The sequence below is a fragment of the Naegleria lovaniensis genome, assembly GCF_003324165.1.
Source record: "Naegleria lovaniensis strain ATCC 30569 chromosome Unknown tig001, whole genome shotgun sequence".
In the NCBI taxonomy this organism is placed as follows: domain Eukaryota; phylum Heterolobosea; class Eutetramitea; order Acrasida; family Naegleriidae; genus Naegleria; species Naegleria lovaniensis.
In genome coordinates, this window is record NW_025407823.1 from 708,790 (window position 1) to 735,158 (window position 26,369).

The window sequence follows — 26,369 nt, forward strand, 5'->3', positions numbered from 1 at the left end:
TGTCTACAACATTTTCCTAACTTTCAAGTAAGATAGTTAAAAAAAGAGACCAGGATCATCGCACCGTGTTGCTATGAATTACCTTCAGGAAATTCAAAACCCTTCAAACTCTCTGAGCCTCTAATTATCACCGTTATTGTTATTTGAATTGCTTGAAGTATCTTTTTGATAAGCTGTCTCTCTAATGTGATCGTTATCACTCGACATGATACCAGCTTGTTTCAGGATGAAAATTTCAGCAGCGTTACCCTCTCCTAATGCTTGTTTTGATTGTTTTGCCTTAGCTCTGTATCGCAGATCAATTTGTACAGATTCGCTTAATGGGAAAATCCAACATTCAATAGAATTAATTTCAAACTCTGAGTCACTAGAAAGTTGTGGACTGAAGGAATAAGTTATTAAATCTCCACATGTTTTTCCAAAGCGCCAATCTTCTTCAATACACAATGAAAAACATCCCATTCGTCCACCAAATGCTAATCCATTGTATGGATTATACTTGTTTCCATAATTGAAGTATACATAATTGTCATTTCTGCCACTGGCAGGAAAAATTTTTACACTTTTCTTTCCCGAGTTATTGTTTTCTTCTGAATTTTCTTCAGTTTCCACTTTAAATAAAAAGCAGTTACTATTTCCATAAAACGAAGGTTTCTTTTCTAAAGAAACACTGGAAAAAGCTCCAAATACATTATCCGCCATATCTTTAATGAAAATGAGCATGGGACCATGATACATGACAATTTCTGCAAAAGTTGCAATAGATGTTCCGTTCTTTGTATTGCTATAGAGCATGGTCCATTTATTATGGAGCTTTTGTTCCAATGGTAAATTGGCTCTGATCTGTTGTGCAATGGAATTTCCTTCATCTCCGATAAGAATTGAAGATTCTCCCAGTAATTGTGGAGCATCAAAATTATTACATGAAAGTGGTGTTGATGTGTGTGATTGTTCAACATTGGATTCGGATGTTTCTTGGTGAGATGTGTCATTGGTTTGTGGTTCCGATGATGCTGGGATCGGATCTTGTTGGTGCTGAGTGGGAGGAACGTTGTTGTTGTCATTGTTTGTATTGGATGATGCCGTTACTGTTCGGTTTGAAGAATTGTTGTGGTTGCCTTCCCGGGATGATGAAGGTTTGGTATGATGTGAGTTGCCCATTTTTATTATTTAAATATTGATCCAAAAATAAATATTGTACACCCACATCATTTTACACCAAAATTTCGAAAAAAACACACAATCATAAAGATATAAAAAGACAACTTAATTTAGAAATATTATTTTAGAAATCCTGAATAAGACTTTATTGTTGTACAAAGGTTTTGCTCACAAATAAAGAGTAAAAGAGAACAATCTGTTCATCAGCTTCTCTTTGAGAAAGAGAGGAAAATATCTTTCAACTCCCTCACACTCTTCTCTATCTTCTTCACCTTCTCTTCAAACTCCGTAATTCTATCATCTGAATCTGAGGAATCAGAGGAATCATTATCCGACTCCACTTTCTTGCTCTTCTTTGACGGGCTTGCCTTAATGCCCTCGATGTCTTGTATCCCTTCAATTAAAAAATTTACAAGCTCGGCACCTTGCAAGCCTTGCTCTACAGCCTTACTCTTTATCTTCTGAAACTGTTGCGGTTTGGTATTGTTATTAGTATTCTCAAAAAGAGAGTTGCTTCGCCGTCTTAGCCTTCTTCTTGGCCTGCGCTTCCTACATCTTTATCTTGCAGCGCGGGTACCACTACAAGAACCATCACAGACCACTGTACCTTTGCAGACGGCCTTGTGATTTTTCAGTAGTGGCTGGTGGCATCGAGTGCAAAATGATGATGCAGCCACTTGTGTCTTTTATAATAATAATAATTAATTTGAAATAATATTGAACACGTACCTGTGGTAAAATCAATACGGTTCCAAAATTACGAGAGTAGAATGATTTATAATGATGAGATAATATCAAAAAGAAACAAACCACTTACTTGTGATGACCCATGCTGTTGAGAAGTTTGTTGTTGTGAAGTAATTTATGGAGCAACAAATTATAATATTGAAAAGAGAAAAATTACTTACTTGAGGAACGTTGTTGTGAAGCAACTTGTGGACTTAGAGACTGGTTAATTTATATAATAATAAATTGGAACGACATGGTGTCTTGGTGTTTTGAATTTTTTTTCAACAAAATTTTTTATTCAGCCGTACATTTTACTGTAAATTAAGTTTACAACACACGAGGCGGAAGAAACACCCAGCTAATTAATAGCTCGATGGGGATGATTGCTAAAATACTCGACAACAATGTTGTTGCGTTCATCACATTGTAGTGTTCTCAACATTCCAGAAGATCACTATTGGTGACCTTAGTTGCATTCAATTGTTAGCTAGCTAGGATGGGCGATTTCTTCCACCCCTCGTTTTTTCATATATCAAAAACTTCATCAGATGCAACAGAGAGAGAGGAGAGCCTGTGTTGGTGTTGGTATATACAAGAATCGAAGCAAGGCTCTCAAGAACACAACTGGCCAACATGTATCATCATAACCAAGTGCGCAAAATTTGTTTAAATAAAGAGGTGTTTAAAAAGGGAAAATATTTTTGTTCAGCGCTATTTTCAGGAAGCTTAATATGTTCACCCTTGCAAGTTAAACAATGTTCTTTGCCTTAAACAATTTGGGGCCAGACAAAAATGGTTTGTGGCTGAGCAGTTTTAGATCGGGATCACAATTTTAGGGTAGGATTGCCAAAAACTCCACCCGTAAACAGATTTTTCCCTTTTACACTTTGTTTGTGTGTAAATTTCTCGAAAATCGGTGTAAAATGGTGAGGGTGTACAATAATAAAACTTTTTAACATTTTATTAAATTTCAAAATATTTAACTCAATACTCTTTTACATGCAGTTCCTATTGAAGCAATCGTTTATCTATTAATACAAGTCAACATGTGAGGGAGGAGGTTTGGATTTCTGTCCAGTTTTTGTAGTTATCAAGTACACAATTAATCTGCAACTCAGCTAGCACAGTCTTCGACAAAAACTTTCTCAATTGTGTTCTTGATATCTTGTTCGGTGAAAGAGCTAGGGAATGTGCAGGATGAGTTAAGGCTGCGTTCTTGGATGATTTGTTCCATGTTACAGTATTCCTCGAATCCTCTTTGGAGAGGTTTGTCTTTTTCATCTTTGCTATCAAGTGCTACTCTTAGTTTGAAGGTGTTTTGGACTCTAATATAGGATACATTAATTTCCTTAATGTCCATTACGGCATTCCAAGCCTTTCCAATTAGGTATTTCAAGTATTTATCATGTTCTACCTCTTCTTATGTGGAACTTGACCGTATGTTCTGAGGGTATGAAAGTCATTGGGGTTGTGAAGAATTTCTTTGAACTGTTTACTTTGGCGTTTTCGTCTCTTAAGGTAGCTAGTGCCTTGATAGCGTCGTCATGATTATGGCAAATGAGTTGTAGAGTTTTTGGTTTACTTTTAATTGGGTACCATTTTTCAACATGATTTCTTACGAGTCCCATAATATGTTCGACGAATGGGATGGAGATTTCTTCGATTCCGAAGATTGTGATGCCACTGTTGTTGTTGATTTCCTTGAACTTTTTAGACATTTTTGTTTGTTTGAGTTGTGTAATTGTTCTTTCGTTTGTGGGGTTTAAATTTCTTTGGGTTTCTGGCAATTATCTTAATTGGTGGTTGGATGACTATCTTTTCTTTTGATTTAAAGACATCCAGATAGCTCAGTTTTGGTAAACTTGTTTTGGTTGGGGTGGCTTTTGGAGTGTTTCCTTTGTGTTGTTTAACCTTACTGTTGACCTGTTTTGGGTGAATTTTCTCGATGAGGGCGTTGACGAGGCTGTATATTTCATCAGTTTTTGAGTACAGTCCTTCCATTCGTCTTTGGTGATCGGCAAGCACATGGATGGTTTCCCTTTCATCGAGGTTGTAGCTCATCATCCCAAACACAACCTCGATTTGGTCTTTTTTGTTTTTCCATGACCATCATGTTTTAAAAAAAATGTCTCAGCAAATCGATCAATTTCCCATTGTCAGTATCAATTCAACACAATCCATTACGCCGTTGATTACCTTCGGTCCAATATCCATTGCTAGCCTATCCTATATACTCACAGCAAATGGACAAGTTTTTATGAATGGTCCTCCTGTGAATACTGTACATCATCCTTTTCATTCTACGTTATGGGAATTTTCTTTTCGAATACATGATGGTGCTCTTCGAAACCACTATTATGTCCTTGTAACGAAAACAGAAAAATCTCCAATGAACCATGACACCAGTATCGATCGGATGCACATGCCATTTCATTCCATTCATTATTCTTGCCAAGCTTGTGAATCACTTGAATCACTCACTCAAGATCACTTGTCTAATCTTGTTAAAATATATTGCCATCCAGCCAAGTATGAAGATGCTTGCTCCTTGTTAGGTTCAAGAGCTGAATTATTAGAAATTGTACAAACGACCAAATTACCATTCTATTCCAATGGATATTTATTACCGAGTTTTATCTTTGAAAATGAGAGAATTAAATGTATGGATTGTCATCATGGTGAAAGCAGTATTATGGCATTTGTCACAGAATCGAATAATATTTATGTATTTGGAATTGACGGATTGGTCGGAAGAAGTATTTATTTGAGGCATGGTTATTATAGCGAGAAACGAATGGCATGTCAACTTCGACCACCTAAAAGTGTTTTCAAACATTCGAGTGTAGTTTCAAAAGACCGTTCCAGTCTTGATCCGAAGAATCATCATGATGATGGAGCTTGTTTCATGACAAGTGATCACTTTCAAATAGAGAGTATCAAATGTGGCACTCGTGTCATTGTCTTGCAATGCAAAAATAAGGAAATATTTGTTGCAGGAGATAATTCAATGAGATGTATTGGGTTGGATGCTCCATCCTTTTATGGAATTTTAACAAGTTTGAGGTTTTCAAAAAGTGCACATCAAGTATTAAGAAATGAAATGCACATTTCACAGATTGTATGTGGACAATCATTTGTTGCATACTTGACAGAAAATGGAAATGTCTTTTACACTGGGTCATTGGAAAAGAAGTATTCTGAGAAAATTGAACGATTGAACATACTCGGTGTGATGAGAAATCATGAGAGTGACACTTATAATGAAATTCAAGACACAAACGACCACTCGAGTAAGGTGAAAAAAATTTCATGTTGGGGAAAAGCACTCGCATGTTTAATGTCCGACAGGAAAACGGTAAATTATATCGTGAGTGGATTGAAAATGAAACGAATTCAAATGGAATGTTGTGAACCTATTGAAGATTTATGTTGTTGTGGCGAAGACTCTTTGAGAGTATTATTGACCTGTCATGATTCACAATGTTTGAAAAGTGTTGGATTGGCCTTCTCCGAGAATGGTATTTCAAGTTTTGCATCTCATGCATTGGCTTCCCATAATAATAAGATGATGACCATTCGTTATCAGGAGAATATTTCAACCATCCGTGAATTTCAACCCAAGGAGACGGAATTGAGCAAGTTCACACTTGGAAAAGTGGTCAAGTTGACCCAAGAAGGTCACGCTTACTTTCAGAGTCATAGTTTGATTTGTACCATTGAGAGTAAGGATCTTCAAATCATGAAGAGAAATTTATCCAAAGTGTTGCGAGTGCATTTTCAATCGGATATTGATATTGTTGTGGAAGAGGGTCTGTGTAGTGCTTTCTGGATGAAACCAAGTAGGTGCAACCATTCCATTCGTTGAAATTGCAAGGAGAATGGAGAGTCCATTTGTTCATACACAAAACCATATCAAGAAGAGGTTTACGAACACAATGGTAGCCATACCTCAAATCCAAGTCAAAGTAACTGGAGCTTAATGTGAAATTGTTGGCGTTATGAACATGAAATTTGTTTTAACATGGACTTCCGATGTTTAAATGAGACATGTGCATGAATATAATGGGTAGACATGTTGCCGTCATTATATCGTACAGTGGTTTTCTATGCTTATCTTGGATGCAATCTTGCAACTTGATATACCTAACGAATTCATTATTGCAGAAGAATTTTCACACGAAACGGTAAAGATAACTGCGTAGCATTCAATTGGAACAATACTCGTTCTCTTTTTCTCGATCTTGCAATAAATCTAAGAATTACTTATCACGTCGGTATTACGTAATACGCTTGGTGTTTTGGTTGGGAACACTACAACGTCAAACATTCCGAATGACAAATGTTGGTGACTTTACATCTTCACGTTCAGTATCTTTGACCAAGATGGAATGTTGATGATCATCTATGTTTCGCTATTGTCTTCTTGCATTGTTGTCGTCCAATAATTGAATGTGATCATGAAAATAGTGTCATATCTTGACATCGACGCAACTCTCAGTACAAACTTTCCGAAATCTTCTTCATTCTCCAATTTTTTACAATTCGATAAAATCTTAAAAGTGAGGAGTTTCACAATCTGAATTCCACAATGCATTTAATGCAATTTTCAAATTGTAGATCATGGTTTAAAACGATGGAGCCACGTATATTTAACTTTTCCTTGATGTCATTTATCCACTCACGATGTACGTTGATTTTGGAGTTGGACAGGCCACCACCGAATTTGTTTTCTCCCAAACCTCATCCAAACCAAGGTGAATAGTAACCAAATTGGAAGCGTAATTCAACTCTCCACTCTTCACAGCAGTCAAAAATTTGGTCCAATCTTTGACATCGTCGACCTTCACCTGAGTTTCAAATCCAAAAATTAATCACATTTCGAAAATTATTGATATAAACAGTTCTTTGGCTCTTTAGGGTGTTAGTGTGAGGTAATGAAATGCTGGTGCTTCTTAGTGATTTAAATTGGGTTGCCTTGTTTGTGAGAAGCGTGCAGCAAATAGTGGTTGTTGTTGTATGCTTTTCCAGTTGTTCCAATTTGTTTTAGTAACGATTCCGTTGGGAGTTTATCAATTTGCCTTCTCTGGATTTTCTCCCTATTTAAATCTGTCCGTAATTCCATTGTTGACACCTGCTTTGTCATGCTTCATTTGCTGTCTTCCTTTCCATTTTAGATCTTTTGCATTTACGCAACTCTTACAAGAACCTCCAACCGAAGAAGAACACTTACCATCATTAACACCACTACATTATTATTCATGTAAAGCGGATTTAGCGCAGTCGGCAGCGCGTAGGTCTCATAATCCTAAGGTCAGGAGTTCGATTCTCCTAATCCGCAATTTTTTCATGATTGAAATTCTTTTGAAAAGAATTTTTTCATTCTCTCCTAATCCGCAAAAGAATTTTTTCAACCTGTCCAGAATTCTTGACATCTAGACTGGTGAAGATTTCAGACTTGCCTTTGTTGGGAGACGTTGAATCTTGATAGTATTGTTGTACATTTCCCTCGCATTTTCTTACAACAATTTCAAAGGCTTGTTCATCTATACTTGCGAGGGAATTTTGTGTGAATAAGCCTCAACAAGCCTCCCACAACCCCACATACACGCTTTTCAAACAACAAAAAAACCGCTGGTATATCTGTCAACTGTTCGTTTTTCATCCAATGTGCCCGTCCAAGAAAAGGACTCAACCATCTTCATCTTCTCATCAAAACAACAAGAAGGCATCCACAACCTCTTGGATTCCAACCACTCTCAACGATTTCATCATTCAAGAGGGTGATGAAAGTCATTCTACCACATCTGAACAACATGCCTTGGTGGTGGGTTCATCATCTTCTACCGTGTCTTCCACTTCATGTCTGAATCAATCTCCCCAAAATCCAAATACTCTTGTGGATGCATCCACCTTTCAAGCTCAATTTCGGATGAATCATCATGAACAGGCTCCCATTGATTTGACCACCCTTTCCGAAGAAGAACATTCTCACAAGGAAGATTCGACTCCAAGCGGAACCTCCTCGAAACGAGCTGCACCATCCTCAAACACTCCAAAAAAGCCTCCAACCAAACAAACTCCACCCACAACATCCATCACCTCATACACTCCCTTCAAATCCATGTCGAGTCGATTCACCCTCGCACCAACCACTCCACAATATCAAAATCTTCCCAAACCTCCCAAAGGTCACTCCTTCACTCCTCCAAAAGCATTTGGCATTGATAAAGCTGAAAAATATAAAATATTTTTCCAGTGGTTGCTTGAAGAGATCTATCCTCACGATCAATGCACTGCAACTCGTCGAGCAAGTGTGGACAATTTAACTGCCCAGTTGGATGAGAAGGGAGAGAGTATTTACGGTGCTGTCACTTTCCAAAAGACGGTTTATCACTTGATCAAGAACTTTCGACGTGTTGAGAACCAAAGCAAAGGTGGAAAAGGAGAATGCAGCCATGCGAAATCGTAGATTGACACGTATTGAAAAGGGAATTTGTGTGTCCTGTCCTAACCCAGTTGATTACACGTATGAAATTGAAGTGCCATTTCAACATGTTCAGCACTTGTATGAAGTGGATTCCACCACTGCCACCACCACGAAAACCGTTCGCTTCACGCAACGTCTGTCATGTGCCTTAAAACATGCCAAGTATTGCAGCGCCTCCAGAGAAAAGGCCATTCAAGAAGATCGATGTCCCGTTCATGGCTACCCTTTCAGCGATGAAAATCAAGCATGTCTTTATTGTGGCATGTATTGGTGGAGTTCAAGGGAATTCGTTGCGCTCTCTCTCATAACAAGTTCATGGTTTGGATCAAGTACAATGTGCCAAATGCAAGTCTTGTATGAATGACGATAAGGAATCATTTAGATTCACAACGTCACTCTTCCAAATGATCCATGAATTTAAATACTAATTTTTCATTGAACTCTGGATTATCTTCATCATTAATCACTCACGAGAATACAATGGCATTGATATGATATTGTGATATTACAACGTCCACAAGTGTGAAATGCAGTAAAATGATGAACTATTCTTAAAAAAGCTGTGAGAAGAGCGATCTTCAACAAAACCACAAATCATTTACAATTCACTAAGAAACGAGAAGAAAGGACTGATCAAACTTCTACTGAACCATAAACCTCATTGTCCACCAGACCAACCACTGAAAAGCAGACATGAATGAGCACGACATGACACAAAAGTCACCAAAACCTAATTTCTCCCTTAATACACATGGGTGTGAATGATTTGTTAAATGTATGATCGATTTCAAACATGGAAGGATGTTTGACGAGGATTCAAAGAAGTGACATGATCTTCTTCTTGCCTGAAATCAAAAAAGTATCGACAGGAAGCAAAACCAAGCATTCTGAGTGCACTCTTCGAATGAAGATATGAACATTGATTCACCTTTCCCTCCAAATTTAGTCCATTTAAAATTCTCGCCACGACATTTTTGACACAAGACTCTCCCAATGAATGCTTGTTGTGGAAACTAACCAACGTATCGACAACACCTTTCATGTCCTCATGGACAGTTTCAAGGTCACTATTACCGAATGCCAAAACCTATAAATGACCATTCCCAGAACTCCATCTCCAAGATCAACAAGAAAAAAATCAAAAACATCATGATGAAAAAACTTTCTCTAATCTTGCTGTGTGCTCTTCTCCTCTTCGCAGCTGTCTATGTTGCAGGAGCTGATTCTTACAAACCAGATCCTTACAAACCAGACACGTACAAGCCAGACCCTTACAAACCTCGTCCTAAAAAGTATTGTCGCAAAAAGTGCATCTTGCACAAGTATTTGCGTGGAAAATGTCTCAAGCACAGAGTTGTCGGTCGTAAAAAGTATTGTGACAAGTATGCAGTTGTTGGAAAGGGTCGTTGCAAAAAGTACAAAAAGTATTGGAAGTGTGACAAGTACAGCAAGCCATACACTCGTTGCGTCAAACACAAGTACAAGAAGTATTGTGCCAAGCATAGATCTTACAAAGTCTGTGATTCTTATGGAACTCGTAAATACTGTAAGAGACATGCTCGTAAAAAGTATTGTGCCTACACTAAAAAGTACAAGAAATGCACTGCTTGGGGTAAGAAGAAGATTTGTAAAGGATACAAGAAATACCCAATCAAGAAGTGTTACAAGAAGAAGAAGTGTGACAAGTATGTCGATTCCTATGCTCCAAGAAAATGCAGATATGTTCGTAAATGCCGTATCACTGGCTACAAGAAGAAGTGCATCAAGAAGAAGACTCGTCATTACTGTAAACACTACAAGTATGGTACTAAATGTGTCAGACACAAGTACAAGAAGTATTGTGCCAAACATGGATACAAGAGATATTGTAAGCATCACAAGTATGTGAAGAAGTGTTGTCTCCACAAGAAGAAGAAGTATTGTTATCGTAAAAAGACCTATCCTGCCAAGTGTGTGCACAAAAAGCATTACAAGATTTGTAAAATAAGATCTAAGGGAAGAAGAGTGTGTAAAAATTACAAATACACCAAAGGAAGAAAGATTTGTAAGAGACGTGCTCGCGGAAAGAGAATTTGTAAATTGAAGAAGAAGGTGTGTAAGAGAAGAAAGCCAAGAAAGGTCGATATTTACAAATAAGTGAACAAGGACCATGTTGATTACAACGTCTTTCCGAGCAAAATGTAAATATTGAAAGATTGTTGTAAAATAAACCCATGTTGATTGCATTGTTCTGAGTGAAATGTAAATATTGATGGATTCTTCTCTTTGTGGTTACAAGTTGGTCCATGAAAAAACCAAATACAAACATTACCAGCATGGAACATGACACTTTTTTCATCCAACTCCCAAATGTTCCTGGTTCATCCATTTTCATGCACGAATTTTGCTCAAGTTCCTTGTTCACATGCCAAAACTCAACCAATCAACAAAAAAAAACGAACGAAACACCACGTTGAATATTATACACAACAATATAACAATGAGCGATTTAAAGATTTGCGTGATGGGTTCAGGTGGTTGTGGTAAAAGCTGCATCACCATCCAATTCATTCAGGGCACATTTGTCCAACGTTACGACCCAACCATCGAAGATTCCTATCGAAAACATCTCGAAGTCGATCAAAAAGTTCGAGTCTTGGACATTCTCGACACGGCAGGTCAACAAGAATATTCAGCCATGCGTGATTCTTATATGCGAACTGGAGATGGATTTGTTTTTGTTTTTGACTTGACAGATCCTTCTTCATTGGTAGATGCACTTGAAATGCATGAACAATTACAACGATCCAAAGATAGAGATGACGTGCCAGTGGTACTTGTAGGAAATAAGTGTGATTTAGTGAGTGAAAGAGCCATTTCCAAGGAAGAATGTTTGGAATCTGCAAAGAAAATGGGTCAATATTGTAAATATGTCGAAGCTTCTGCCAAAGAGAATGTGAATATTACAACCATCTTTGAGACGGTGGTCAAGTTAGTGGATGGATATGAAATTGATGAAATGAATGGTGTGAGTGACGATGAAGAGGAAGTCGTAAAGGTACAGGACAAGAACTCACAAACATTGAAAAAGAAGAAGATTCGAATGCCAAAGATGAAATTGAATTCAAAGGCTCAATGTTCTCTGTTGTAATGTTTCATGAACCAATGCACCTTGAAAATTAGTTGCTGTTAAATGACCACTGGGAAGTTTTGAAAAGAGTTCCAAATGTCATTGTAACGTTGAAATCAATTGAATGAACACTTAAATCTTCTTGTTGTTGTATTGCTTTATGGATCTTTTCGTGATTTGTATCACAAGAACTCTTTACAAAATTAATACAATCTCAATTATTACTTTCTTCTTCTCTTCAACAATACATGTGGACATCGACTCTCAGAATTCACCACTGCATAAAACTCATTTCTAGGAATCCAATCCAATTTGATCATTCGATCCAAATTTTCATGACACAAACTATCTTTCAATAATGGTCCACATGTGATCAAAACAGTGATTGGAATACCAATTCGAACGCGTTGCAAGCTCTCACATCGAGTCATCAATTCCACCAACTTGATTCGATACTGAATGGCTAATTCTAAATTCTGTTTCATACAAGGACTCTCTAGTATGGGTGTGCTCCTCTTTTTCGAGTGTGTGATTGGTTTCGCACCATGTTCTTGATGTGGTCTTGGTTCAAACCAGTCGATAAATAAGGCACTCAAATCGAGTTCTTCTAAATGAGGAGCATGTTCAAGGAAGTAATCATGATTGAGAACATCCTGAACATCCTGACACGAACCAGAGAGAATGATGGTTTTACATTGTCTCAAAATTTCAATTTTCAAATATCGAATGCGGTGCTCCACATGGATGGAAAAGAAAATATTTGGATGAATATTCAACGAGTCACTAGAATGAATCAAAGAATCATTGAAAAACGCAGAATATTGAAATATTGTTTGAATCATCACTTGTTCTGGATATCGAGTGAATGCAACATGAGTGGATTCTGGAAGAAGTGGTAAAGAATGTTTTTCAATGGATGCGTTATGTGAAATTCGAAATTCCAATTCATTATTGATGTGACTGAACCATTCTTGTAATGGGACAGTATCATTCCAGCATTCAATGTTCACAGTCGAGACATGATGTAAATTCTTAATGAATGCTATGTTTTCACACTGATGCAAGTTGAATATTGCAAATCGATTGGAATTTTCGGGCAAATCTCGAGCATGGTAACAATCAATGACTTCATAATTCTTACAATATTTAGTAATCACTTGCATATTGGAATGACTATATTGCTGAAATAGAGTTGGTTCAACTTTTTTCAAATTTGGACAAGCTTCACACACTTGTTCCAAATAATCTTTTAAAGGACATTGAAGAAAATTGATCGTATGTACACTAGATGTCAAAATATATTCCAATTTTTGTAATTTACGAATCAATTCTAAAAATGATGAAACAGGAGGTATCAATTGATATTCAAAATGATTCTTGACAAGTAGAGTTTTTACATGAATGCTCGTAATGACATGATCAAATAATTTGTTCATCGATCTGAAATAAAGTAGTAAACCATTGTCAGAAAAATAGGGACACACATGATCGAGTATGAGCTCTGTCGGGAGTTGTGAAAACATGTTGGCTTGAGACGGGAGTGGAATTTCTAGTGATGACATTTTTTTGTTGTGGAAGAAGGGTTAAACTCTGAACTTGAACTCTCCAGACTTCATATTTTTCGAATTGAAATTTGTGAAAATTATGTTAACCAATTGCTAGAATTTGAATATCAAAGGATGATGATATAATTTCTACAAGTCAATTGGTTAAAATTTATTATTGTTTCAACTTGCTCACCCATCCATAAATCATCAAACCAATTAATACAATGACAATGACTCCCAATAATCCAACCACACCCATAATGATATAATTTCTACAAGTCATACTACCAATTAATTGTTCACTAATTTTCAAATCTCCTTGAACACCTCTCAATTTATGTTTCGTTTCTTGCATTTGAGATTTTTGTGCACCCAATACTTGTAATGTTTCTGATCCTAATTGTTCTGTTTCATCCATCATTTGAAGAGATCTTTGTAAACTGTCACTACTCGATTCGAGTAATCGTTGAGTTTCAATGAAATGCTTATTGGTATTTCTACTATTCTTGTTGTTGGATATGTTAAATCCACCACCGTATTCCAAATCAATATTGTCATCATCAAATTCATCATCATTGTCACTACCAATATTATTATTTGAACTCGTACTACTTCCTCCAATCACATGTTGACTTAATAAATATTGTCTCTCTAACACATTGTATCTATTTTGATAGTATTTTAATTGTTGTTTGTATTGTTGAGCGTTGACTTGTTTGCTCGATGATGACGAAGATTCATTCATTTCATACAATTGAATATTTTGTCTCAATTTTTGTAGCAATTTAGAATAATTGTCCAAATCGGATCTTGTGAAAGAGTTGTTGCTGTTAGGTGTGGAGTTTTTGAGAGATGTAAACAAGTCGGAAATTTCATGTTCATAGGAATTTTGGGATGAAAAGGTGTTGTGAAAGAGTGGATCCGTGTCGGTTAGCTGTGCCTCCGAAGAAGAAGATGATGGGAGTGTGGCGTTGTTGGTCGACGACATTGGGTGTGTGGGTGGTCGTTGTATTTTTTTGAAATTGTTGCTGTCGACGTGACACACAAGGTATTGAAAGATTACAAAACCGATTGTAATTATTAATCTTCATCTGTACTGCTGTTACTGCTCGTACTGTTGTTACGATCTGTCTCGTTATCAGACCGTGCAAATGTACGGCCATGATTTTTAGTGACGTCAATCGTTGGATGATGGTTGGAATCTGTAGTGTTACTACTACCACACTCTTTGATAATTCCTCGCAATTTCTTAACTTCCTTCACTAGTAGTTGCTTATGCTTGGTAAATTCATCGTTTTTATCCTGAAGTTGTTGATTGTCGAGGGTGAGCTGTCGAATTTTGGCCTTAAGTTTTTCATTTTCTTCCTCAAGAGTCTTGTTGTGTGGTTGCTCTTCACAACGGCCATTCTTTGTTGTCGTTTCTGAATGAGTATTGTTGCTCTTATTTGACTGCATAAACCTGTATACCTCTTTCAAGCGTTGACTTGATTGATTTAAAAGATATTCATTTAAAACTTGTAATCTCTCTGTTGGATGACTATTTATGTCTATCACTGTTGCATTTTGATCTTCATAATTTGAATATGGATTCGTGGTGTGTTGTTGGCTCTGGTGTGAAAAATTGTTACAATAATAAGGTAACTGTGAATGATCTGTTAGAGTCCTGGATGAAAATACGCTGTCAAGTTCCTCATTATTGCGTTCATTGTTCAATAATTTCATTAAATTCTCAAGACGTTCAATTCCTTGCAAAACCTTAAATATTCCTTCTCGTTCCAATTGATCGACGCTTTCACTCACTCGTTCAGCATCTCCATAAAGCCTTCGTCTTGATTGAGCTATGTGTGTATTAGAAGAAGAAGACAATGCGTTAGTTGTTGTGTGGTTAGAATTCATGTTGGCAGAAGGTAAAGTTGTGGGAGGTGATGTGCTTGTGACATTACTGTATTGATTTGCGATAACTGAGGATGCGTTGTCCGCATTATAAGCTACCATTGTAATCTTTTCAATCCATTCGTTTTTATCTTGTTCGTATTCACATGCTAGGGAGTACCTTCTGCTACATACAGTGAGTACAAACCCATGAAGTGATGATGATGAATGATTGTTGCTATTATTACTATTCGAATTTTCCTCATCCAGAGTGTTGTTGGATGTTTTCGAGTTCGGAACATCACTCGATTGTTTTGAAATGAATACTTGCTTTTGTGGTTTCAAATATATGACTCCTCTCGGATGTTCACTATTCAGAATAATATCTTGCTGAGATTTGTAGTACAACATAAAACCATCGGCATAGAGTAAAAAGAATCGCTTTTGCCATTTCTTGTTTTTCAAACCTCGTTTGAACAGATATCCGTAATGAACGCAGGAGGGTGATGTAAGTAACGGGCAATAGGATGAAGTAGCTGAGGATGCTGATGATGAATCATTTTCGGGAGATGAAGACGTGTTGTTGTTGTCGTGATGATTATATCGTGTATTGTCGTCCAGATTGTTCTTGAATCGGCGTTCCTCTTCGTCATCCAATGAAGAAATTGAATTAGTTTCTTTCCGAGAAACGAATCGGAGTGCCAAAGCTGCAGGTATGGAGGGCATGAAAATTATTTACAAGAGAACGGTGAATGTACAACAAAGGTTGAATTGAGTTGATGATTGGCACAAATTCTACTGAACTCTAATCGGAGCGAGCGGTGTTGTTCTTTTTCTTGCTTGAATACAAGATTTGTTGTGTGGTTGGCATCCGTCCTCATGATTATCTTGAGAGTTCCAAAAAATTCTTGTGGAACATGACCAAACTCAATAACGAATTGCCCACAAACGATGTAACAACGAATATTTTATCTTGTCGAGTTCAATTTGGAAAAAACAAAAATTGACTGCAGCACTTTTACACGTTATTACTCCCAACAACATCGACCATCTCAACCTCGTCAGGCAATTCTAAGGAAGAATGTTGTTGGGTGGAAGGGCTATCTGTTCTCTTTGAAGAGTCACTGAAACCTAAATGGCTGGTTCCTACCGTTGTGCTTGAAAGAGGGGTTGTGCTACTGCTGCGTGTCAACGAATGATTGAAGTGTCGTTGTTTAAGGTAACGCCAAATTCTCTCGAAGGTGTTGAAAAGAAATCTCCTATTACGATGTCTCAAATCATGCACATAGTACAGAAGTAATCCAACAATGAACGACCCACCAATGATGTTTCCAATGGTTGTGGGTAATAAATTTTGAATAAGAAAAGCCTGTACAGAGATGTCTTCACCAAACTTGTGACATGATGTTAGCAATTAACCACGCAAAAACACTTACCAACATTCCAAGAGGAATGAAGAATGCATTGGCCACACAATGCTCAAATCCACTGGCAACAAAGCCCATGACAGGAAACCAAATTCCAATAATTTTTCCTTCTACTGTAGTGGCTGCAAACGAAATGTAGATTGCTAATGTGAGCATCATGTTGCAAATAACTCCCAGCAACACAAGTTGTCCAAAAGACTTGGAAACTTTTGAGAGGGCCACCTTTTTAGCAAATGTGATCCATGGGACGTCGCAACAAGGTTGTGTCAAATAAAGAAAGAAATACGCAACCATGAAAGCTCCTACCATGTTAAAAATGTAGGACAGGCACAAGTTCTTGGAAAATTGTAAATATTGCAAAATAAATTTCTTGCTCTTCCATTTTCGAGAGAGAAGTCCAATAAAAACAGTGAGGGAGTTTGTTGAAAATAATTCTGCTCCAAACAAAATTGTAAAAATCATTCCAATTGGGAAGACTCTGTAATTTTGTCTTGATGTAAAAGAGCCCTTAACAAAAGCCAGTATTACTTACGCTCCAAAGAAAAATTTTTGAAGTCCAGGATTTTCAGTTTCCAAGGTTGGACTGTTGCCAGCTGTCAGCAAGGATAAAGCTCCACCAATTCCAGTAAAGCACCCAGCAAATAACGAAAGTATAATTATTTGGTCGAAGGCTAACTTTGATTTCCTTATACCTTCTTGTTTCATTTTGTCGAATACTTGGAACGGATTCAAAAACATTGGTGATGGTGTAGCAATTAGAGGCGAGAGGGTTTGAGAGTTTGTTTGGGTTGGAGAGTTGTTAAGGGAAGAACCACGTACATTGGTGGTTGATCGCTGTTTTTGTTGGCAATAATTCAAAGCAATGGGAACTTCATGTCGAACGGAGCTACGAGCATGAATTGTTGGGTCTATTCTGGATGAACGTGTGGAAGAATTGAAGGGAATGGAGGATCTGGTAAATTGTTCACACTCTGGTAACGAATGCTTTTGCTTGCTCAATAAATGTGTATCCTGAGAAAAGGTTAATTGACTTGCTGTACAATCAGCAGCATTTGAATGCTCTGAGCATGATGAGATGTTATTATGGATGATATGATGATGATGTGATGGAACCTGCACTTGTGGATGATGTGGCGGCACCATCAGTGGAGGAGGTTTTATTTCTACAGGAGAAGGAAGATCGCTGGTTCTGAGGGGTAGATGATGAATGGTTTCTGCTTCAATAATGACCGTGGTTGGGTCAAAATCGTCGCTCATGATGATGGTCGTGTCTTGGTTATGATGATGGTTGCTTGTTTGTGTCTCATGGGGAAAAGAATCATTATTTCTATTCTCAAAAGATGTCGTTGTTGTATTCATCTTTCCGCACCATCTAACTAGTTGAGTACGAATATTGTTAAAACACTCTTTGTTGTATTGATGGTACAAGAAGAAGGCTTGCTTTCGACCCGAACGTACAAGCCTTCAGAACAAAGGTTCGACAGAAGACGAGAAACACTCCTTCTAGGGTCCTGTTGCAGTCAATAGCAACGATACTTTTTTCAGAAATGGCAAAAATATTTTGTAAATAAGGGTGTGAGGGTGGTCCCGTTTCTCCTCTCTCAAACCGATTTGGTACCTACTGTCTGTGTGTCTTTTGAAAATTACCATTCAATTCTGCCAATTTTCTGCCAATGCATGAAGAATTCAACAATAAGAAAGAACAACATGATACGTGCATCATCAATGATGAAAATAATTTAAATCAATTTTAAAAACAACTATTCATAATGGTCTTCATGGATCGTTTTGCTTCAGGTAATACACTGTATCCTGTCGTGTAGCAATGCATTTGATGATTTTCATTCACGACAGTGCAAATGACATGTGGATTGGTGTCTGCTAACTTTTGAACATTCTTTTGGAATAGATTGACGAGGTATTCATTTCCAGGTGTTAATTCTTCATGATTGCTGTAGTTAATGATCCATCGTTTCGTTTGGAATAGTGCATTCCAAACTTCATCATCGCCATATTCTTCTTCCATGTCCTTAATATTCTTGAGAATGGAATATTTCAATTTGTCTTGTACAGTGACACACATATGAATGAGATCCACCATTCCCTTAGTCAACACCAGAACATTCTCTTGTCTCCATTGATCATTGCTAATAATTGTATTTGAAATATCGCAAGGAGCTGAAAAGAGAGAAACTGAATGAATGGGCCAAACTACTGGACTCGAATGAAGAGTACTGTTGTCCTTTCTCAAGACCATGGGCAATAACTTGTGTAAAATCAAACTCATGCAATGATTGGCACCTGCTGAATAACCTCCTAAAATAATGTCTTTGGCAGGAATTTTCAATTCTTCAATCAAATACATGAAACAATCAAAACAATCTTGTAATTGATCGTCCAAAGATTCACACAAAGCATTTCGATCCATGGTTGCATATGATTTTGGGTCTTCATTCAAACGATATTCGACAGATAGTACATGGCTGCATTTCACAGTATTTGACGAGGATGAATGAGACTTGTTAAAATCATTAATGGAAAAGAGAACAGACTGAGCATCAAGACCTATGGGGTGTCCACTAATGAACCCACCGCCATGAATGAAGAGCATTACTTTTCGTGTGGAGTGAAGAGTATTTTGTTGTTGGTGTCTTTGATGTTTCTTCATAGTGATCCAATAAGAATTTCTCAACTTGTCAATCTTTTCTACCTTCTCAGCACATCCAAAGTATGGAGCTTGAAGAGGAGGATACAACAATGGAACGTATCGTCTCGAAGCTTGTCGGAAAGAGGCCACGGATTTTAAATTGTGACCAACAGCGAGACGAATGAGTTTATTCCACACAATGGCATGATTCGATGTTTGCTTTCCGTCATGATCAACTGCAGCAGTTTTGTGATGATGATGGAAATATTTTCGGTAGAGTTGAATCACAAAACGATAGATGGAGAAGATGAACACAGCCACATGGAATGAGACCATGAAAATCAAGTGCTGCGAAAGAGAGAGAAGTGAGAGAACGAGTCGCAGCATTTTTGTGAGAGTGGAAAATGTCGAGGTGGAGAAAACTTTGAAAAATGTGTGAAGAAGAAACATGCAGCCGACAGCATGATTGAATCTGCTGATGTTCCTTAATCGTTGAACAGGGACTGATGTCTCCCGCAACAACACAACAAGGTCGAAAATGGTTTACTTGCCCACTCACGTCCAAATTTGTGCATTTTAAAAAAATTTATTTAAAAAAATCAGAAAAAATTGCCCACAAATTAGTCGCCAGTGCCCACAACATCTGTCTCAACGCAAAAATCTCCACACAATCAGGTACCGACGCACCAACATACCAAATTTTCAACCCTCTTGCATTTGATTCATTGATACCAGCTTAATCCGAACATAATTTGTACACTTTTAAATGGCTATCCGACCTCTTGATACCAACACACTTGCCGACATTGTTTCAACACTTGAATCCCGTCCCATCGTTTCTCTACGTAAGGACGTTTCCTTGAAGGAAGCCTTGTTAATATTAGCCAATAATCATATTTTGAGCGCACCCGTATATGATCCTTCTACCAATTCATGTATTGGCCTGATTGATGTATTGGACTGTGCTACTTTTACAACACAGACCTACTTTGATAATAGCGACCATTCCCAATTCAAGAATTACTTATTACAGTTTTCTTTTGATGTTGAACAAGTTGGAAGCGTTATCAGTAAGTACAATGAATGATTTTCAATCAATTTCCCTAAATATTTTACAAATGAAACTCTATTGTTGTCATGCATTCCATGGAAATAGACATGTCAGGCAAAAATCCATACATTCCAATGAAGACTACGGATTCTCTCATGCAACTTTTGAAAGAGTTTTCAAATGGTGTTCACCGTATTCCAATTATGGATGAAAATAACAATGTCATTGCAGTTTGCTCTCAAATGACTCTTTTCCAATATTTATTCAAGAATATTGATTTGAAAGATAATGCTCAGCTATTTACTGATTTTAAAAAACAAACATTGAAACAAGTTCTAGCAAACAGGACTAGTACTCAAAAAGTTATCAATGTCAAAGAATCTCAATTGGCCATTGATGCTATCAAAGTCATTAGTGATAACGGTTTGAGTGCAGTCGGTGTGTTGAGTGAGAAGGATGGAAAATTAATTGGTTGCTTATCAGCAAGTGATTTGCAAGGATTCATTGACGAAGATTATCACCATTTGGCATCTCCTGTTTTGGAATTCCAAAGAAAATCAAGGGAAAAGAATGGATCATCGGTGTCATCCCTTGTTTTCTGTAAGATTGAAACTCATACTGTTGGAGATGTCATTCAACGCTTGTTGCAAGATAGAGTTCATCGTCTTTTCGTCATGAATGATGATATGGAAGTTATTGCATTGCTGTCCTTGACTGACATTTTCAAAATGGTCTATGAATATTTGAATGCAAAACAGAATTAAGGGTTTACATTAAAATTCGAGCACATGTATTTGAGTTAATCACCAGTAGTAAACTTGGAACAAAATGTGAAAAATCGCACAAGCTGGTTTTTGGCACTCCTGTTGTCACACAAATGACGTGTGGTAAATATTTACATTAATAGGCAACAGCCACCATTTTCTCCTTGTGCAGCTGTGTAGAATGCTCTAGAACTCATGGATAAATCGTCGCTCATTCCTACCAAATTTTTCAAATCGTCTTCGCGCTCGAACATTTTCTCTAGCACTTGATTCATGATTGTTTTTGTTTCCTCCAAGTCCGTTTTAATTTTTAGTAATTCATCTGCTTTGTTAGGATCTTGATATTTTACAAGGTAGTCGTTAATTGACTCTAATTGAAGTTGATAATCTGATTGGAGAATTGATGGAGAGTTCAAATACACAGATTTTGGATATTTCTTTTCGAATTCGGTCAAAACTTTGTATAATAACGAAAATGCAACTCGTGAAGGATATTCGGCATCACAAACAATGACAGCACTCAATTGTGAATCAATCCGAGTTTGTACATAACAAGTATATTCATCCTTTATCACTTGTTGTCTTGTGCCAGGCGGATTCTTGTCCGATAATACTCTGCTTATAAAAACAATATATTCACGAACAGTAGAACGTTGAAAGAATCCAAAGGATGATAAATCATCGTAGCCTGAAAGAATGATCGATTTTGTAGTGTTGCTGCTTGATGATGATGACCCACTATCATTTGGTCGATATAAAACATTAATTGCAAGTAGTTTCATTTTGCTGAATTCGAGAAGTTTTTGTAACGGCGTCCGAGATACTGTGGTTGCTCTTTTCTTATGATAACGTTTCAAATCAAACCAAAAAACAAAAATGTTGGGAAGAGTGATGAAGCAAATGATGTTGTTCACCCTTTCAGAAAATTAAACGTTAATCCAACGAGGGTGATTTTGTATTTTTTAATACCTTATGAGGTCGGAAACGGTAACGTGCTTCGTCATCAAACCATGATGAGCCAGATAGAACAGCTGCAACCTGGTCTATCTTTGTTTCAATTATCACAGCGGCGTCCAATAGGTGCAGAATTTTCCTGAAAGAGCCCTCTCAAAAACAAATGTCCCACTCGAGTCCTATCATCCACTCGGCATCCACCATCCCAACCAAAGAGAATGATGAGAGAAATTTATCTCTGAATATCCCGACTGTAAATAGCAAGAATGGCTGCCAATTTCCAGCAACAACATCAATCACTTCGGAGCAACATGTTTCTTCTTCCGATGTAAATCATTCAAACCACAAGGCTGTGATGGAGTGGTCTGTGGAACAAGTTCAGTCCTTTCTCGAATCCAAACATTTTCCTCGCAGCATGTTGCATTCGTTTGAAACTGAGAAGGTTGATGGCTTGTCTCTGTATTATTTGTGGTTGTATTCAAACCAGAATTCTGTTGCGAGTCATGGTTGTTCGGATTTACAATTGAAATTGAATGACCGATTGAATATTGATACTTTACATGATTTAGTACATTTGAAACATGAATTGAATGTGTTATTTGGCCTTCCTCATAGTGAGGATGGTGCTGATAATGAGTTGTCAACAACAGCCCCAACCATGAATGGTAAATCAGTATTGCCTCACATTTCCGTTGTGGCTCGTCATCATCAGGATGAACCAAAATCTCAGCACATGTTGACCTCAACTCATGGTCATCAACACCACCATCATTTCCTTACACATCACCATTCCCACTCATCGACGATGGGAAACAAGTCACCAACCACGTTACCCTCTGTGATGCCTCACCATCATCATTCGTCAACACCACACTATAGTCCAAGTCACAAAACTCCAACTTCACCATCCATGCCACCTCCATCTCCTCTCTTATTACACACATTAGGAGAAACACCAGTGGTGTATACACCCACCCCACTCTCAAAAAAGATTCTGTCTTCGCTTCCACCCTCAATTCCTCAATTTATTAAACAAATTCTTCCAAGTGAAATCAAGATATTGGATGAACATTCACAGGGAGAGAGCTGGGGATCAATGATTACCAAGGTGATTGTATCCTTTTTTTACTTGATGTTGTCCATATTTTGCACAAGCGTGACCATGGTGGTCGTTCATGAAAGAGTAAGTAGAAGAATTAATGAAAATTTTTATTTCAAATTGCTAATGCACACATCTCAATAGGTACCACAAGATTATCCTCCACTACCTGATATCATTTTAGATAATGTTCCTCTCATTCCAAGCGCTTTTGCAATTTCAGAACTTATTTGCCTAATATTGGCATTAATTGTTCTATTTATTATATTATTCCACAAGTACAGAGGAATTATTGTGAGAAGATTATTTGTGATTATTGGCACTGTATTTTTATTGAGATGTCTCACCATGTTTATCACATCACTGAGTGTTCCTGGTAGTCACTTAACAAGCGAATGTATGAAATCTCGTGCAGCAAATATCACACTGACGTTTGAGGAGAAGATGAATCGAGCAATTGAAATTACCTTAGGATTTGGATTGAGTATTATGAATGTCAAAACTTGTGGAGACTACATGTTCAGTGGTCATGTCAGTATTATTACCTTATTGAACTACACCATTAACGAATATACACCAAAGAATTGGAAGGGTCTACATATCATCACATGGGTGTTGAATTGCTTTGGTGCCTTTTTCGTATTGGCTGCACATGAACACTACTCGATTGACGTTTTCATTGGGTTCTATATAAGTAGTAGACTCTTTGTTTATTATCATGATATGGCTAATATGAGGCACATTATGGACTCACATGGAATTGATAGCACTGTCTATGTTCCATTGTTCGACTATCTCGAGGAAATGGTCGATGGAGTTGTGCAAAACGAGTTTATTATCAACTTTGAAAGAAAATCTAGTAATAGAAGCTCTCGAAGTCAAAGTGGAGATTTTAGTCGAAGTAATGTAGGAGATGCTTCATCCATAATATCTAATAGTAGTAGCAGTAATACCAATGGTGAAGACAACAACAACATACTCTCTTCAGGCGAGAAGACTCAATCCCTTAATGTGAACTCGAACAGCAACCTAACCACCACCACGAGTGTTAAGAGATAGATTTATTAAAATTTTCACCTCAAAAAATAACCTAAAACTCTGACCAACAAGGGCTGTTATGAAAAGTTCATAGGAACCTCTATCGAAAATTGAAACTAGAGGTAACCCCGAAAATGAAATCATCATTTTCCTATCAAACCAGCAAGCATCAGAAAGCGTTCCGACGTTATCAAAGTAAACAACACACCTATTCGTCCCAACAAATTACACCTCTTGCTGATGATGGTAATGAGACATTGAAACGAGAGGATTGGAATTTTGGTCCAGCATCACCTATTGAACCTTTATGGCTTTATGGGTACAGCTATTTATCCATAGACAAAACAATTTGGGGAATGTTATTGGATTTTGAATATCAATTGGATCCAAATGCAATGGACCGTCATGTCGTGATCCCACGCGTTAAAACAGTGTATGGAAGGCCTATCTCAAAGACCACGTCCGAGAAAAAGCAGCAAGCTAAGGAGACAACACCTACCAACATCGAATTACTGCAGCAGTCTTTTTTAGAATATTCCAATGCCAATTTTAAAGAGTGTTTAACCACTTTACAGGAATTGATTGAAAGAAAAACATTAGCAAGCTCTGACGGTGATGATAGATTATTCATTCTCAATTCCTTAATTGCATTATTTTTAACTGTGGTATTGAATTATTCAACAATACTTTCGACACAATATCAAAGTTATCACAATAGCATGGAACTTCTTAAAGTCGGACCGCTAATGTTAAGAAAACTACGAAATCCTCAGCTAGCTCAATTTTTCAGTTCATTGATCAATGTTTCAAAAAGCAACTACTACAGAAAGAGAAAGAAATACAAACTTGTCCATTCGTGTTGCAAGGAGTCGTTTCACGAATATAGTCAAACAGGGTGTGTCATTTACTCTCAGTATATTCTACAGGCCCTTGCAACTTCATGCATGTATTGTAACAAGTACGACGAGGCCATTGAACATTACGAAAATAATTTGTACCTTTTTGCACAACAGGCTGATAATGTTTACGTTCAAAGCAACACGCTTGACTATTTTAACAGAATATTAACATTTATTTGTGAAAACGAGTATTTTTTAATCATCAACAAGTGTTTCAATATGTTTAACTATGGGGTGGCATTGTATGAAAAAAGCACCTCTGACCGTTCGATGAGAAACGATGTCAGCCATGATTGGTGCATTAAGAGTCGGTATTTTATATTTCAAGCCGTTGACATGATGAATCAACACGTCTCATCACACCACGACATTATCATTGAAAAAAGATGGCTAAAACACATGATAAACGTGTTCAAAGCAGTTTCTCTGAAATGTGAAGCCATTCCAATGAATGATTGCAACATCTCCATCCATTCCTTAATGAACAAATTTTGTGAGCAAGAGGACGGATCTAACGAGCTTGAATCAAAAAAAGAGAAGGAAACAAGTCCATTCAAAAATGACAACTACTACATCATGACTTTGAACAAGGCCATACATTTCGTAATTAAGGAAAGTCAAAAGCAACAAATCCTTCAATCAGCCAACGTCAATGAAGATGAATACCTAAAGGTGAAGAAATTGGTTTCCATACTTCCGTTGTTGAAATGCGATCCCATGTATTCTAGAATTTTGCTTCACGAAAACATGGTTCGATCTCAAAAACAGTCCATCTCAGAATCCCTCGATTATGCTTTGCACACATTGAAATCATCAAAATTATTTCTTTCACCTCTCATGAACAATAACGAATCCAGTAATGCATCTTCAGAAAGTAGCGAGAGCCGGAGTGATTACTTTCCATCAATGTTTGTACCTATTTCTCTCAACAGTACACCATCTTCTGTCAAAGCAGGGAGTCCCATCAAATTGTCTCCGCTCAATCTTTCTCGCCCTAGTACCACCAACGTTAGTGAAAGCTCAAGGTCCATTCATTCATCAATTCTGAGCGATCAACAACACATAGTGGATAATAATTTCGAATCCAAGTGTACCTCCTCTCCTCTAAGATTATCTAGGCCTGTCACTGCAAAAGCTTCAACATTCTCAAGAGAAATGCAAGAAAAGAAAAGATTAGCTGCCATTATAACTCTCCAGGCTTTCTTTAGAATGGTTTTGGCTCGAAGGAAACTACGTTTATTACAAGATCAACTACGAAACGAAATGTTGCAGTTGATGCAAGTTGAGCAAATTGAGTATTTAAAACATCATGCTGCAACCAAAATTCAAGCGCTGGTTCGAAAATTCTTGGCAACTAAACGAGTGGAGAGAATACGAAGAGATTTTTCAAAGACATTTCACACTGAACTCGAGGCAGAAAAACGTTCACTCCCTAAAGAGGTTTTGCTCTCAATGGACCATTGTATGATTTTCAGTTCACAATAAATCAACAGTAAAACATAGAGCATCACTTCTGAAGTGTGGTTCCATTATTCATACACTCAAAAAACGAATTGTTGGACACAAAATTCAACGAAATGAGATG

General features: G+C 37.3%; 14 protein-coding genes across 14 annotated transcripts; 7 read left to right on the forward strand and 7 right to left on the reverse strand.

Moving 5' to 3' along the window:
- Nucleotides 1-120: 120 nt before the first annotated feature.
- Nucleotides 121-1,161, reverse strand: C9374_003889 (uncharacterized protein; the record flags this gene model as incomplete). The annotated part of the gene is made up of 1 exon (XM_044693466.1): nucleotides 121-1,161. The coding sequence occupies one exon, from the start codon at nucleotides 1,159-1,161 to the stop codon at nucleotides 121-123; it is 1,041 nt and encodes a 346-aa protein (XP_044556019.1).
- Nucleotides 1,162-4,015: 2,854 nt separating this feature from the next.
- On the forward strand, nucleotides 4,016-5,755 carry C9374_003890 (uncharacterized protein; the record flags this gene model as incomplete). Its single annotated transcript, XM_044693468.1, has 1 exon — nucleotides 4,016-5,755. One exon carries the CDS (start codon nucleotides 4,016-4,018, stop codon nucleotides 5,753-5,755), a length of 1,740 nt encoding a protein of 579 aa, XP_044556020.1.
- Nucleotides 5,756-7,555: 1,800 nt separating this feature from the next.
- Nucleotides 7,556-8,359, forward strand: C9374_003891 (uncharacterized protein; the record flags this gene model as incomplete). The annotated part of the gene is made up of 1 exon (XM_044693469.1): nucleotides 7,556-8,359. The coding sequence occupies one exon, from the start codon at nucleotides 7,556-7,558 to the stop codon at nucleotides 8,357-8,359; it is 804 nt and encodes a 267-aa protein (XP_044556021.1).
- A 1,167-nt stretch (nucleotides 8,360-9,526) lies between these two features.
- On the forward strand, nucleotides 9,527-10,513 carry C9374_003892 (uncharacterized protein; the record flags this gene model as incomplete). Its single annotated transcript, XM_044693470.1, has 1 exon — nucleotides 9,527-10,513. The coding sequence occupies one exon, from the start codon at nucleotides 9,527-9,529 to the stop codon at nucleotides 10,511-10,513; it is 987 nt and encodes a 328-aa protein (XP_044556022.1).
- A 343-nt stretch (nucleotides 10,514-10,856) lies between these two features.
- On the forward strand, nucleotides 10,857-11,507 carry C9374_003893 (uncharacterized protein; the record flags this gene model as incomplete). Its single annotated transcript, XM_044693471.1, has 1 exon — nucleotides 10,857-11,507. The coding sequence occupies one exon, from the start codon at nucleotides 10,857-10,859 to the stop codon at nucleotides 11,505-11,507; it is 651 nt and encodes a 216-aa protein (XP_044556023.1).
- Nucleotides 11,508-11,707: 200 nt separating this feature from the next.
- C9374_003894 (uncharacterized protein) lies at nucleotides 11,708-13,048 on the reverse strand (the record flags this gene model as incomplete). The annotated part of the gene is made up of 1 exon (XM_044693472.1): nucleotides 11,708-13,048. The coding sequence occupies one exon, from the start codon at nucleotides 13,046-13,048 to the stop codon at nucleotides 11,708-11,710; it is 1,341 nt and encodes a 446-aa protein (XP_044556024.1).
- A 157-nt stretch (nucleotides 13,049-13,205) lies between these two features.
- C9374_003895 (uncharacterized protein) lies at nucleotides 13,206-14,021 on the reverse strand (the record flags this gene model as incomplete). The annotated part of the gene is made up of 1 exon (XM_044693473.1): nucleotides 13,206-14,021. The coding sequence occupies one exon, from the start codon at nucleotides 14,019-14,021 to the stop codon at nucleotides 13,206-13,208; it is 816 nt and encodes a 271-aa protein (XP_044556025.1).
- A 92-nt stretch (nucleotides 14,022-14,113) lies between these two features.
- Nucleotides 14,114-15,631, reverse strand: C9374_003896 (uncharacterized protein; the record flags this gene model as incomplete). The annotated part of the gene is made up of 1 exon (XM_044693474.1): nucleotides 14,114-15,631. One exon carries the CDS (start codon nucleotides 15,629-15,631, stop codon nucleotides 14,114-14,116), a length of 1,518 nt encoding a protein of 505 aa, XP_044556026.1.
- Nucleotides 15,632-15,923: 292 nt separating this feature from the next.
- C9374_003897 (uncharacterized protein) lies at nucleotides 15,924-17,589 on the reverse strand (the record flags this gene model as incomplete). Its single annotated transcript, XM_044693475.1, has 3 exons — nucleotides 15,924-16,298; nucleotides 16,342-16,810; nucleotides 16,865-17,589. 3 exons carry the CDS (start codon nucleotides 17,587-17,589, stop codon nucleotides 15,924-15,926), a joined length of 1,569 nt encoding a protein of 522 aa, XP_044556027.1.
- Nucleotides 17,590-18,082: 493 nt separating this feature from the next.
- On the reverse strand, nucleotides 18,083-19,366 carry C9374_003898 (uncharacterized protein; the record flags this gene model as incomplete). The annotated part of the gene is made up of 1 exon (XM_044693476.1): nucleotides 18,083-19,366. The coding sequence occupies one exon, from the start codon at nucleotides 19,364-19,366 to the stop codon at nucleotides 18,083-18,085; it is 1,284 nt and encodes a 427-aa protein (XP_044556028.1).
- A 379-nt stretch (nucleotides 19,367-19,745) lies between these two features.
- On the forward strand, nucleotides 19,746-20,794 carry C9374_003899 (uncharacterized protein; the record flags this gene model as incomplete). The annotated part of the gene is made up of 2 exons (XM_044693477.1): nucleotides 19,746-20,049; nucleotides 20,136-20,794. 2 exons carry the CDS (start codon nucleotides 19,746-19,748, stop codon nucleotides 20,792-20,794), a joined length of 963 nt encoding a protein of 320 aa, XP_044556029.1.
- A 131-nt stretch (nucleotides 20,795-20,925) lies between these two features.
- C9374_003900 (uncharacterized protein) lies at nucleotides 20,926-21,576 on the reverse strand (the record flags this gene model as incomplete). The annotated part of the gene is made up of 1 exon (XM_044693480.1): nucleotides 20,926-21,576. One exon carries the CDS (start codon nucleotides 21,574-21,576, stop codon nucleotides 20,926-20,928), a length of 651 nt encoding a protein of 216 aa, XP_044556030.1.
- A 335-nt stretch (nucleotides 21,577-21,911) lies between these two features.
- Nucleotides 21,912-23,906, forward strand: C9374_003901 (uncharacterized protein; the record flags this gene model as incomplete). The annotated part of the gene is made up of 2 exons (XM_044693481.1): nucleotides 21,912-22,931; nucleotides 22,992-23,906. 2 exons carry the CDS (start codon nucleotides 21,912-21,914, stop codon nucleotides 23,904-23,906), a joined length of 1,935 nt encoding a protein of 644 aa, XP_044556031.1.
- A 113-nt stretch (nucleotides 23,907-24,019) lies between these two features.
- C9374_003902 (uncharacterized protein) lies at nucleotides 24,020-26,269 on the forward strand (the record flags this gene model as incomplete). The annotated part of the gene is made up of 1 exon (XM_044693482.1): nucleotides 24,020-26,269. One exon carries the CDS (start codon nucleotides 24,020-24,022, stop codon nucleotides 26,267-26,269), a length of 2,250 nt encoding a protein of 749 aa, XP_044556032.1.
- Nucleotides 26,270-26,369: the final 100 nt, after the last annotated feature.